Here is a 14064-nt window from a genome sequence, read left to right as displayed (position 1 = left end):
CGTTTACAAACCAAGTTCCTGGACAACCAGAGCTACACAGCGAAACATTAGCTTTAGGGTTTTTTTTTTCTTTGTAAAAAAATTTCTGTGTGAATGTGTATGTAGTGTACTGTGAGTGCATGTTTGTGTGTGTGTGCATGTCTTTGTGTACATAAGCATACAGGTATGCATGCATGTGTGCGAATATATGGGGACCAGAAGTTTATGCCAAGTATCTTTCTCCACCTTATTTTTGATACAGACTTTCTCACTGAGCCAGAAGTTTACTGCTTGGCTAGGTTGACTGGTCAGAACTCTAGGGATCTCCCTGTGTCCAACTGTTCATTCTGAGGTTACAGACAGTACAGACGCAGCTGGCTTTTCATAGGTGTGCTGGGAATCCAGTCTCAGGTCCTCATGTTTACATGGCAGGAATTAGGAACTTGCCTGACTGAGCCATCTTCCCAGCACCACATTTTCTTAATCTAAAAGTTCTGTTATCTTAGGAAGTAGTAGAAATCATCTGATTTGTGTCAAATACAAATATTAAAAGGGGGGCCAGCAAGATGGGTCAGTGGATAAAGGTGCCTGCCAGCAAGCTTGATGACCTGGTTCTGATATCCAGAAACCACATGGTAGAAGGAGAGAACCAACTCCTGAAACAGGAGATTTGAGATTTACCTACACATGCACATGCACACACATCACACACACAAACACACCACACACACACAAACACTACACACCATACACCACACACACACACTGTAGCATGAATGCCCACACACATACACACAAAACTATATTAATAAATATTAAAAAAAAAAAAAAACTAAGGGGATTAGAAAAGACTCAAAGCAAGGTTCTCCAAAGTAAGGAAACCATGTAGCAAAAGGGTCAGACAGACCCAGGAAGGATATCAAAAGGTTCCCTAGACACATTAAAAGGAGGTTCTGAGCACAAATACCCCAAATTTTCAGAGATACAAGGATCAGGCTTTCTCACAACCAAGGGACTTAACCACAAAACACACAAACCATTCTTCCTATCATCCATGAGGCAGGAATGAAAAGCTAGAAGTGAGGGGTGCTGTCAGGTCCACTAGCCCCACAACAGAGACATGGTGGACACTGACAGACTCTGACATCTGAATTCCTCAGAACTTTTAGGTTATTTCCTCCAGAGCTTGGTCACATCCTAGGGTGAGACCATGGGAAATCTTTACTCTACTTTATGTCTCTACCCTGCTTGCTGTCCTAACAACGCATGTGCGTGACTAGAAACAGAGAACATAATCGTCAACCTTGTTTTGAAGGCATGAGGAGCTCACATCTGTAACCCCAGAAGAGGCAGGTCTGGTCTACATAGTGAGCAAGTTTCAGACTAGCCAAGACTACACAATAAGATCCTGTCTCAAAACAAAGGAAAATAAGCAGAAATTAAATACAGCTTTGATAAATGTATTATTTTTTTTTGTTTGGGGGTTAAACCCAGGTATTCATGTGTGCTAAACCCTCCACTACTCCACTTCATCTCCAGCTCTACACTGACAGTTTCTAGACAGCATCTCACTAGCACAGGCTGGCCTGAAACTTGCTGTGGAGACCAGGCTGGCCTGGATCTCAGAGTTCCACCTGTCTCCACTGGGATCAAAGGCATGGGCTGCCACACCTGGCTACATCAACCTTTTCAAAACAGAAATTAAATAATAGGTATGAACCAGCAAAGCTTTAATCCAAAATGGGTGATAAGGTTTCCCAGAATAGCTCTGAAAAAGTCAGTCCCCCTCCCCCACTTGTCTTTGCATCGCCCCCCATAAATAAGGGACCTTATACAATAAAGACCTGCAGTCATTGCATTAAAGAAAGTCACAGGCTGGGCGGTGGTGGTGCACACCTTTAATCCCAGCACTTGGGAGGCAGAGGCAGGTGGATTTCTGAGTTCAAGGCCAGCCTGGTCTACAGAGTGAGTTCCAGGACAGCCAGGACTACACAGAGAAACCCTGTCTCGAAAAAAAAAAAAAAAAAAAAAAAAAGAAAGAAAGAAAGTCACCGCCCTGTCTACTTCCATTAAAAGTTTTGTGAATTTGGTTTGATTTGGTTTGGTCTTGGTTTTTCAAGATAGAGTTTCTCTATAGCCCTGGCTGTCCTGGAACACACTCTCTAGACTAGAGTAGTGAATTCGGAGATCCACCTGCCTCTGCCTCCTGAGTACTGGGGTTAAAGGTGTTCACCATCACAGATGGCTAGTTTTGTGTATTTTAATGGAGATGATGACACCTCAAATAATAAACATGAGATAAAAGGAAGAATCCGAGGGAAGCAATGAGGTCAGAGGCCACGACACATCTTTAAGACACTGCTGGAGACACAGTTCAGAGGTTAAGGACTCTCACTGTTCTTCCAAAGAATCTGAGTTTGCTTCTTGAAACCTACATGGTGACTAACAGCCATGTTTAACTCCAGAACCAAAAGATCCAACATACTCTTCTGGCTTCTGTGGGTACCTGAGCACACACACACACACACACACACACACACACACACGGGTAACAATGAAAACAGCTTGCCTGTGTCCCTTAACATTTAGAACTGAAGAGTCTGGTTTAGAGGCTGAGGAGATGGTTCTGTGGGTTAAGCCTAAATATCTGAATCTAATCCTTCAAATCCGTGCTGAAGGAAGCAAAGAACTGACAGCTCAAAATTGTCTCCTGATCTCCATATGCATGTCCGCATACACACGTCACACACATGCAATAATTGTGATGAAAAACAGTATCGTTATTCTTTTTGGGGGGATGGGGTGAGAGGTTTTGAGACAGGGTTTTCCTGTGTAGCCTGGACTGGCCTCCTGCCTCCTGCCTCCTGCCTCCTGCCTCCTGCCTCCTGCCTCCTGCCTCCTGCCTCCTGCCTCCTGCCTCCTGCCTCCTGCCTCCTGCCTCCTGCCTCCTGCCTCCTGCCTCCTGCCTCCTGCCTCCTGCCTCCTGCCTCCTGCCTCCTGCCTCCTGCCTCCTGCCTCCTGCCTCCTGCCTCCTGCCTCCTGCCTCCTGCCTCCTGCCTCCTGCCCACCTCTGCCCCTCTCTGCCTCTGCCAGGAGGTGTGTGCCACCACAACCCAGCTTAACAAAATCTTTCTTATGTGTTTTATATACGTGAACACTCTGTCACTATCTTCAGACACACCAGAAGAGGGAATCCGATCCCATTACAGATGGTTGTGAGCCACCATGTGGTTGCTGGGAACTGAACTCAGGACTTCTGGAAGAACAGTCAGTGCTCTTAACCACTGAGCCATCTCTCCAGCCCCAACAAAAATCTTTAAAATGAGACAAAGAATGAACCTGAGTGAATTTTAATGTACTTTGCCTCCTATAAACAAGCTGAGGTCTATCTCCCATTATTCTCTATTGTAGCCTTCCTTTTTCTCGTTCCTAGTTAATATCAAAATATACTTTCTTCTCTTTAGCCCTTAAGTTTGCATGTATAAAATTGGTATGGATGACTTTCTTCTAGTTCTGGCTATATAATTAGTAACATAAAGACAGGGAGAAACTGATGAACTGGCCTGCCTCCATCGTAGGCTTAAAAGCTATCTTATAATAAAGACAAACTAGGCTCGTTTCTGTTTATGACTGGTCTGTGCCCCACTTGTAACCTTAACTACAAACAGCTCTGTACTGCCTGTTCCAGAAAACTTTGTTTGTGCCTTTGTTTCCAACCATCTTGCAACCCTAACTTTGTTTCAGAAGGTTGTATGGCCACCTTGGTTCTCACTACCTTGTTGTTGTTATGACTGCCTTGTTAAGACCACCTTGCAATCATGTCTGTTTCAGGGGATCTTTGCAACTAATGTCTCATGCTTATGTTCTGCCCCTGAACCCTGCCTATTTTGAGCACCAAATACCCTATTTAGAAATCCTCTACCCCTGAACTGTAAAAACCTTGTCTTCCTTATGTCTGATGCTGACTTCTTGAACTCTCCCTACCCCCTTTTTAGGAAGAGACAGCCCATGTACACAAATCAAAACTGCTGTCTTTAATGCTATGAAATGCTTACAGATGCGAGCCTGGCATGGCTGTCCTCTGAGATGCCCTACCAGCAGCATCTGAGACAGATGCAGATATTCACACCCAACCATTGGACCCCTGTAAGTCAGGGACCCCTATAAAAATAAAATTAAATTAAATTAATTTAAAATGCTTGCTTTAATTAATTTAGCCATGATGTTTTGGGTTGGTGGTCTTTCAGTGAACATTAAGAAAAATTCCCCAAAATAAAAGCTATAGATAATGTATCCAATCATACACCCAAGGTGTGTTCTTGGTGTTAGAGACTGAGAACTCTAAACCAGGTGTGGTCACATATGCTGCTAACCTTGAACTTAGGAAGTAGAGACCAGGGAATCATCCTGGGTTATACAGCAATTTCCTTCCTAGTCAGTGCTATATAAGGCCCAATTTCAAAAGTAATAAAATAAAACATTAAAAAATAAATAAAAACCGGGTGTGGTGACACATGACTTTAATCCCAGTACTCAGAAAGCAGAGGCAGGTGGAGGCCAGCCTGGTCTACAAAATGAGTTCCAGGACAGCCAGGGAGAAACACTGTCTCAAAACAAAACAAAACCCACCAGATAAAACAAAAACAAACAAACAAAAAAACCTAAATTAATTAATTAATTAATTAATTAAACTCCTCTGTGAAGTTTTTAAACAGTGCTGACTTGAAGTGAAAGTTAAATATATGTTAACTATTTGATTAGAAGTATAAACTGAGCGAACTGCTGGTGGCTCGGCCCTTAAGGCGCCCGCCCGCAGAGGGCGCGCGTCTCTTGGTGCGCGCGTTTGAATCCCGTCCTCCTGCTCCCGCGTCTTGTGGGGGGGAAAAAAAAATTTTTCTAAGGGGGGGAATGGGGAAAGGGGATGGCATCTGGTGTAAATAAAATATCTAATAAAAAAAAAAAGAAGTATAAACTGTTACTTATTTATGTTTATCTGCCTTTTTCTAAAAGAGGAGAAATGGTGAGCTGGGAAACAACTAAGGCAAAAACTCAGAAAAGGCCCAATGGCAAATCAAAGCTTCAATAGCCTAAGTCCCCACAGAAGTCAAGGCGGCCCTTTCCCTTTCTCAAGATGGCGCCCCTGGCGACAGTGCAGGCACGCGCGCGAGGCGCTCTGGGAGCGGAAGTCGACTGTGCGGCGGCGGTCAAACCGGAAGGGGAGGTGCTGGGGCCTGGAGGAGCGGCCTGTATCGCTGCGGTTGCTGGTGTTTGCGGGTTGCAGGGAGCCGGGCCGGCGGTCGGGCTGAGTCGCGATGCCGGAGCTGGCGGTGCAGAAGGTGGTGGTCCACCCCCTGGTGCTGCTCAGTGTGGTGGATCATTTCAACCGGTGAGCGGGTGGCGCGTGGCGGCCACTCGGCGCAGGGCTGCTGAGTCACGGGCGCGCCGGGCATAAACGCGGCGGTCGGGGACAAGGGCGGGGGGCTAAGCGACCCCAGCGGCTCCACACCGCGATGCTCGGAACCCATTGACAGCCTCGCACCCGGGCCGAGGCCGCCACTCCTGAGCCTGGCCCGCCTATTGAGTGCCCGGAATCGGGACGGTGCTAACCAGCCTCGGCCGCGCCTTTTACCAGAAGGGCTCGGCGCCGTAAGACAGTGCTTCAGTCTCGTGTGTCCGTGCCTGTAAAAGCTGTCACCGAAATTCTGGTCTCGGAATCCCCGATAAACGATTTTCTGGACGAGGCAGTGATCGTAACCAAGTTTCTAATTGGGATTCTGGTTGGATGGTACTTTTAAAATGTGAATAAGGTGCCAGCTTTTTCCTCTAAAAATGAGGCAGGTGCAGATTGAGGCCAGCCTACAGTTCACTTGGCTAGTTCACTGCCACCCTTGCCTTCTCCAGCCGTTCATCCTGCCAGACCTGTTGCACGTGTTCGGAAGTTTTACAAGATAATTAGTTGACTTAACAAATATGAAGATCCAGTAGGGAGCCTGTGCTTGCTGTAAAGTCGCTCTCGTTCCTGGTCCAAACCAAGACCAGGCTGGCTTTGTGCTTTGTGCAGCTAACTCAGCCAGAGCCCAAAAAAACGAAGACCGAAGTTTTGATTCTGGGTTCAGGTTGTATTGCTCGGGATGCCTTGGTCTTAACAGGCTCCGTGGGCTTTTCTACAATAGATAACAGTTTTACCTCCGTGGGGTACTAGGGGTCCTAATAGGATGAGCAGTGTTTCAGTTTTATTTTGACACTTGATTGGGGGGGGGGGGGGAGACACTGCAGGAAGTTGTGTCAAAAAACAGATGGAGGGGCTTTAAAGACCCATGGATGAAGTTCCCACTGGCATGTGGGAAATCGTTGTTTGAAGTATTTTCAGTGGATTAAAGAAAGGGGAAAATACATCGCCACCAGTAATACAGAGCCCTTTATTTCGTTCTGCCTGTTCTGTAAATTTAGGGTACAGGCTCCATGTTAAGCAAAATACTACAGTTAAACTAACAGGAAACTTGGGCCTGTTAAAGAGGTGTGCTGTTCGTTTTACTGTGGCTTGTGTGTTTCCTTAGGAATTAAGTTGTTTCCAAATAATTTGCTAGTAGCTAAAGAAAAATAATTCTTTGCAGAGCACTATGCTCACAGCTACTTAGCAGAAAATCACACAGGAGGTTTGAGATGAAAGTTGTAAAGCAAAACCTTCTTACCCATCCAGCTGTTCTCCTAGTGTGGACTGACTGTCCCTGAGCCCCTGGCTTCCAGAAGCCGCCGTACACACCTGGAGCTGGTTAGCATGGTGCAGATGAAGAGAAGGATTGGCTGTGCCATAAAACTGGTGCTTCTTTAGGTCTTCATCCCTGGAGAGAGTTCAGTGTAAAGAAGAGGGAGAGAGTTTAAAGGACCTGGGGAAACTGAGAAAGAGAGAAATAGGCATGAATTTCTCCCAGAATATCTGAAGTCTTTAGAAAGTATCACTTCCAGTGTGTGTTGGGGTAGTTTCCTTATCTTTATTACCGGGAACTAACCTGTTACATTTGTGTATGAACCTTAGTTCCCACATAAACTAAATTGTATCTTTGCTGTTGATACTTGGCCACTGAGTAGCAAGTATCAGCTTTTCCAACGAGTGTCTGGGACTGACCACCTGTTTTTCTCATTCAGAATTGGCAAGGTTGGAAACCAGAAACGGGTTGTCGGTGTGCTTTTGGGATCGTGGCAAAAGAAAGTGCTTGATGTATCCAACAGTTTTGCAGGTAAAGGGTACACAGTTTTGCTGAGCATGGTTAGAATGTCTGTTTACTTACAAAAAGTAAGCCTTTTTTTACTACAGCCCCAAGAGCCTATTTCAGAATTGCTCATATGTAGGAAACAGAGACTAATGGCTCCACACTAGTCCGGAGAGTGGATATTTTTAACTTGCTGTCTCTGTTGTAGCTTCCCAGCTTGGCCATTGGTGTGTCATAGCAGTGTGGCTGAGTTTCAGAACAAGCCATCCGGTAGCTTGTCAGCTCCAACACTGAACATTTGAACTCTGGCTTTGGTGGGGCAAGGAGAGAGATGGGAGACTGTTTACCTTACACTCTGTGTATTACGTATTATTGCCAGCAGCATCTGTGATCTTTAAAAGGACCATGCAGGAATTGGGCCTTTAGCAAGTCAGAGAGTGTATGTCTTTTATAAGACTCTTCCTTGCAGTCCCTAGGTCTGTAGCATTTTAAGAGAAGCTGTGGAGAAATGTGGAGGTTTTGGGTGAAGGCGAGGCAGTGCTGCACTGGACAGGACACACAGTGAGGCAGATACTGCTGAGATTCCACTGTGGCCAAACTTCTAGCTCCTGGGCAGAATCTTTTTATTTTCTCTTTTTCCCTTTGTCTCTTTAGTACCTTTTGATGAAGACGACAAAGATGATTCTGTCTGGTTTTTAGACCATGATTATTTGGAAAACATGTATGGAATGTTTAAGAAGGTCAATGGTGAGTCTGAGTTTCTAATTGTTTGTGTGTGTGTGTGTGTGTGTGTGTGTGTGTGTGTGTGTGTGTGTAAACCTGGTGTTTTTGTATATTGTCAAGGACTGATTGGTTCACTTCGCTGGACCAAATGAAAGTAGACTGGTAGTAATAGAGAAGTGAGGTGGAATGAGTAAACCACAGTGGTAGTCTAAGGCCAGGCTGGAGGCTGGGCTGGCCCTCACAGCTGCCTGCCTGAGAGAGAGCCTTAGTGCTAGCAAATTGCATTGGCATTGATGTTGTCTGAGTGCAGCTAGCGCGTCCCTGGTCCACTCACCCACCAAACACCCCACACAGCTGCTCTCCATGGGGTGGGAACCTGCATTTATTCATTTATTGCTCTGGAGCTGATCTGTTATTTCATGTGTGACTGGTCCCTAAGCTTTCTACCTTTTTGAGAATTCCAGACAAAAATAAATCTTGACACATTAGAATTCTGTTTGGGAGTTTTAGATTTCACAAATGTGTCAAGATTTATTTTTGTCTGGAATTCTCAAAAAGGTAGAAAGCTTAAGTAAGTGTTGGTGCTCTTATTGTTTGTGAGTCAGTTGCACAAATCTTGATGAAATCATTAAAACTTACTAAGGTTTTGCTTCCCAGCCAGAGAAAGAATAGTTGGGTGGTACCACACAGGCCCCAAACTGCACAAGAATGATATCGCCATCAATGAACTCATGAAGAGATACTGCCCCAACTCGGTAAGTACGCTGTTGTCAGACACTCTGTGATGCTGTCTGCCCCCTGCTCAAGTAAGAGCCTCCTCTTACTTGACCTGGGTAGCAAAGCATTCTGTTGCTTCTCCAAAGCCTTTGGCAGTAATGTGTGGCCCTGTGTTAATTTGTTGCGACCTAGTGTATTTAATGGCACCTGCTGGTGTCTGACTTAATCCTCTCAGAAACTGGATGTTGTCTTTATAAATGAGGAAACTGAAGTGAAGAATGCCTAGTGGGCCAGCAAGGTGGCTATGTGAGTGAGTAAAGGCCCTGTTGCCAAACCTAACACGTTCTTTCTGCCTGGACCCTCAGTGGGAAGAGAGACCGACTCCCACAATTCTGTATGGGGTGTGTGTGTGTGTGTGTGTGTGTGTGTAGCAAAATGCAATGTTTAAGTGTAAATTTTTTTAAAAGGTTAAATATAAATTAAAAAATAAAGATCTGGCCGGGCAGTGGTGGCGCACGCCTTTAATCCCAGCACTTGGGAGGCAGAGGCAGACGGATTTCTGAGTTCGAGGCCAGCCTGGTCTACAGAGTTAGTTCCAGGACAGCCAGGGCTACACAGAGAAACCCTGTCTCGAAAAACCAAACCAAAAAAAAAAAAAGAAAAGAAAAGAAAAGAAAGATCTGGGAGGGAGTGAAGCAGAGGTTGGAATTTTGACGGAGGTGAAATGACTGGATCACATGAAATGTAAGCTTATTTTTGCTGAACATCTGGCTTGTTTGTAATTGAATGAAGAAACTGATCTGAGTATTCAGAAGAAGGCTTGAAGTTGTACCTTGTGTCAAAGGGGAAGGTGCTTGCTAAGCTGTGTTTTTCTACCAGGTATTGGTCATTATTGATGTGAAGCCAAAGGACCTGGGACTTCCCACCGAAGCCTACATCTCAGTGGAGGAAGTTCATGACGTAAGTCACCTGCTTTGGGCTGGAGAGTGGGTTAGCAAGTTCTCAGGTTGGGTTTGGGGTTTTTTTGGTTTTGTTTTCTGTGTTCAACTCAGCAAATCTTCTGTCAATATAACAAAGCAAAGGCTGAGTCCTGCTAGCAAACCTGCCTTGAGTTTTTTAAACATCTAATTTTAGAAATAGAAAAGGACCAAAAAACCTGCAATCCTTTATCACTAAAGAAACTGAAGCCTTGGTTAGTGAGGTGACGCTCAGAGTCGTCATTAAGACCAAGCAGTTCAGTGGTTACACAGAGACCTTCACAGCAAGGGAAAGGCCAGGCCTAGTGCAGTGTGTAGTGTCCTGAGATTCAGTCCTTCAGATAGACCCTGGGTTTTCAAACATAGCAAGACAGAGCTGTCAAGCGCCAGGTAGCAAGCCCTGTGGTCTTTGCAGCTGGGGTTTCAGTGAGTAGAGCACTGAGCAGTGGGTAGCCTTTTTTTCTCTATCCTCAAGAAAACTGGTTGGGAACTCTTGGGTAGAACTTGATGTAACAGGGTTTGGGGTTGGGCACAGAGTATTTATCAGGAGTATTTGTCCAAGGAGCCTGGTCCTCAGAGTCAAGAGGAATTAATATTTCTCTTTCTATGTGGTTTTAGAACTTAAAAGGAGTGTTCTAGGGCCATGCCCTCCCAGCCTTACACTAAGCCTGTTCTTTTGCAGCCCCAAGGAACTTAGATCCAGATGTTGTTTGGTTGCAGTAAAGCTTTTATTTTATCCCTGGTCCTGACCCAGTTGTTTTGAAGTTCTAGAAACCTGGAAGGCTTGGGCCATCCTAGAACCCACAGACTAGAGTGATCTTGAGGGAATGAATCCTCATGCCATCCTGAATCGTATGAGAGCGGCCGCACTCCAGCAGGTCCAGTGTCTAGTGTGACTTGAGAGGCTTGCCCACGCTCTGTGGCTCACTCAGCACAAATTGGTGGAGCCTTGCAGTCTGTAGAGCCCTCATAGAAGGGCCTGGCCTGCGCTGGCAACAGGGCTGGAAAGTGTCCTCTCAAGTCTCACTGTTGTCATCAGAGGGCTAGTGAACCAGCCCCTGGGTGGATGCTTTTATTCACACCACTAGTTACTCTCTTTATCACATTGGGACTCCTGGGTCATGTGATCCAGGGAACAGTATGTGGTTAATTTAAATGTGTTGGCATGAGTGTGCCTCAAGTGTGGGTATTCTGTATTTTCCATTCTAGAAATAACCAAACTCTTAACCTGAGTCTTCCCAACATTGCCCCACCTACCAGTGTAGGCTTGAGGGAAAACCACAATTTTCCTTGACAAGAAAACTTTCTTCAGAGAACAACATAGAGGCAGCACCATGCAAACAGCAGTGTCCTGAGGCCCTGTCTTAGTCTTGAGGGCTTGTTTTTCAAAGTGAACCTAACCCCACCATTGCTGAGGAAGTCTGTCATATAGCCATGAAACAGGCTGAGCAGCTGCAGAAACCCTGGGTATGAGAAGAGTTGGCTTGTTGAAATAAGTAACAATAGTTAAGCCTCTTCTCGCAGGATGGGACGCCAACATCAAAAACTTTTGAGCACGTGACTAGTGAGATTGGAGCAGAGGAGGCTGAGGAGGTCGGAGTGGAACACTTACTAAGGTGAGTCTGCTTGCTGAGTCTGGACGGTTAGAGCATGAAGGACCCAGGGTCAGTGTGCAGCCCATGTGGCAGCTCACAGCCACCTGTGACTCCAGTTCCAAGGGATCTCGTGCCCTCTTCTAACCTCCATGGCCTAGGGACGAATGTGGTGTACATGTGGAAAAGCAGACATGCACACTCAGGGACAAAATAAGAAATAAGTCAGGCTGGGCATGGGGGTGCACACTTACAATCCTAGTACTTGGAAGGCAGAAGCTGGTGGATCTTTGAATTTGAGGCCAGCTTTTTGGGGGGACGGGTTTGGGGGTTGCAGTTGGACAGTGCCAGAGTCATCTGCAGCATGTGGCCTCGGGGGTCAGGTGTCCTGTCATGTGCTATACTTCTCTTGGTCTGGGCCTTTGGTTTCTTAAGCCATACTTGAAAGACTTCATTTTCCATTAATACCACTAATAATTCCTGATTTTGAAGATGACCACTGACTGATATAAGTTGCTCAACACTGTAGCAAAGCAGGTGGGAAACAGCATCTTTATAAGTCAGAGAAGCCAAGGTACTCTATAACCAAAGTTGTCAATGAGGGCTGGAGAGATGGATGGCTGTTGTTACTAGGAGCCTGAGTTTAGTTCCCAGCAGCCCTGTCAGGTGACCAGCTCCAGGGGAATCCAATGTCTTCGGGCCTCTGAGAGTATTGCACTCAGACACATATGTACAAAGTTAAAAACAAAAGTTGCCAAAGACCCAGATTACCAGGAAGTTGTAGATCCGAGCTGTTGTCCCAGACAGTCCTTACATTTGTGGACATGTAGCCTGATGTTCTTTCTGCCTTTCTTACTGGTTGTTGCAGAGACATCAAGGACACTACAGTAGGGACTCTCTCCCAGCGGATCACAAACCAGGTCCATGGTTTGAAGGGACTGAACTCCAAGCTCCTGGATATCAGGAGCTACCTGGAGAAGGTAGCCAGCGGCAAGCTCCCCATCAACCACCAGATCATATACCAGCTGCAGGACGTCTTCAACCTGCTGCCAGACGCCAGCCTGCAGGAGTTCGTCAAGGCCTTCTACCTGAAGACCAATGACCAGATGGTGGTGGTGTACTTGGCCTCACTCATCCGCTCGGTGGTTGCCTTGCATAACCTCATCAACAACAAGATTGCCAACCGGGATGCAGAGAAGAAGGAGGGACAGGAAAAGGAGGAGAGCAAGAAGGAGAGAAAAGACGACAAAGAGAAGGAGAAGAGCGACGTGAAGAAAGAAGAGAAAAAGGAGAAAAAGTAGATCATGTAGCTTTTTTAATTTGTAAATTAAAATCTTACAAACTTAACTCCGTGTGCCACTAGAGGGTCCTTTGTCACATTGAGTGCTTGTTGACAAGCACTCTGCCCTTGTCCCCCTTGCTGTGGCATTTTGTGGAGATGAACGGACAGAAGGACCGATCTCAGCCCTACGCTACAGCTGCAGTTGCATGAGTTGGGGGTGTGGTGGCTCAGGGCTTCGACTGTATGAGAACAACGTAACCTTTGGCGCTCTTCCTTTTATCCTTAAAAGGGAAATTTTTTCCTATTTTATAAGATCCATGGGATCTGTTGGTGATAATTTTCATAATTGCTAAATAGAATTCATGGATCCTATACTATGCCACCCAACACTTGAGCGCGGACCTGCTGAACTCTTGAGGCCACACTGTATTCTGGACCTGTAACTAGCGTTCTTAGGGCTTGGGGTCCAAGGCCATGTATTGTTTACCTTCACAGATACAATTAAATGGCTTGGTTTTTACGTCTGTGTTCTAGTGGTTTATGTTATTTTCAGATGCAAGGGAAATGATCTTCAGTTGCTGCTTCAGGGGATCCTAAGAACACTAGGCAACAGGTTAACCTAGTGTTAGCTAAGAATAGGATGCTGAGAGATGGGCCTGCCCCCGTTAGTGAGTGGATACATGAAGGAATTTGACACAGGCTTGTCACCCAGCTGTCAATTCCCCTTTGCTTTGTTTTTTTATTTTTGTTGTTGTTGTTGTTGTTTGAGACAAAGTTTCACTGTGTAGCCCTGGCTGTCCTCCCGAGTACCCTATCACCATAACTTAGCCTGTCAATTCCTTCCTTAACTGCGGCATCCTTGAGAATTCTCAAGTGTACCCCTTAGGTTAAAATGTTGACAAATTTTGAAATGCTGTAACAGAAAAGTAAGTCAACTAAATCTTGGTCAAATGAACGGGATTAAGCCTCAAAGTGATCAGAAGGATAAATTACCCATAGGGCCCGTCAGTGCACACATTTACTAAAATGCAAAGGGCTGTAGATAAAGCCTGTGTTTGGATCATTGAAGTTCATTGAGACCCTGAGGTAAAAGAACAAATGGCACAGTTTTATCTAGTCTAGAATCCAGATGTTGGCACCTCTTAACCGGATAAAAGAACTGTATAATACAGAATGAGAAGAGGGGCTCACAAGGGCCCACCCCTGCCTGAGGCTCCCCAGGCTGTAGCTGCTGGGTTGTCTTCAGTAGAGCAGCTGCTGTAGATAACCTTAAGTCAACTCCCTGGGTCACACCCACAAGTCTTGAAAACGGGAAGGGAGGCATTCATGGGTGCGTACCACCAAAGGGCAGACGTGTGTAAAAATGTCAAAATAGAATCATGCTCTGATACATGCTAGTGAAAAACTGAAGATGAGATAGGCCCCAAATCAGAGTGGAAGATTTGCCATGAGGTTGCCATGTTTAAAACATGCAGATAGAGAAGAAACTGAACAGTTAGCTTTTTCTCCAGAGAATGAACAAAAATAAAGTTACAGGAGTGGGGGAAACTAGGATGCCATGGTCCTGAAACTTGGGGCAGGGG

At 45.6% G+C, this 14064-nt stretch overlaps 1 protein-coding gene across 1 annotated transcript; it reads left to right on the top strand.

Annotated features, from left to right (window-relative positions):
- The first annotated feature begins 5172 nt into the window (after positions 1–5172).
- On the top strand, positions 5173–13001 carry Psmd7 (proteasome 26S subunit, non-ATPase 7). The gene is made up of 7 exons (XM_034523050.2): positions 5173–5365; positions 7126–7217; positions 7845–7937; positions 8571–8668; positions 9510–9590; positions 11132–11223; positions 12068–13001. The coding sequence occupies exons 1-7, from the start codon at positions 5292–5294 to the stop codon at positions 12498–12500; spliced, it is 963 nt and encodes a 320-aa protein (XP_034378941.1). The 5' UTR covers positions 5173–5291; the 3' UTR covers positions 12501–13001.
- The last annotated feature ends 1063 nt before the right edge of the window (positions 13002–14064 follow it).

The sequence above is a fragment of the Arvicanthis niloticus genome, chromosome 18 (genome assembly GCF_011762505.2).
Source record: "Arvicanthis niloticus isolate mArvNil1 chromosome 18, mArvNil1.pat.X, whole genome shotgun sequence".
NCBI classification, from domain to species: Eukaryota; Metazoa; Chordata; class Mammalia; order Rodentia; family Muridae; genus Arvicanthis; species Arvicanthis niloticus.
The sequence above is the reverse complement of the archived record's forward strand: the minus strand, read 5'-3'. Positions and strand labels throughout refer to the sequence as shown.

Coding starts and splice junctions, on each gene's coding strand:
- Psmd7 (XM_034523050.2), top strand. CDS start 5,292: ATGCCGGAGCTGGCGGTGCAGAAGGTGGTGGTCCACCCCCTGGTGCTG. Junction 5,366..7,125: donor GTGGTGGATCATTTCAACCG/GTGAGCGGGTGG, acceptor TTTCTCATTCAG/AATTGGCAAGGTTGGAAACC. Junction 7,938..8,570: donor AATGTTTAAGAAGGTCAATG/GTGAGTCTGAGT, acceptor TTTGCTTCCCAG/CCAGAGAAAGAATAGTTGGG.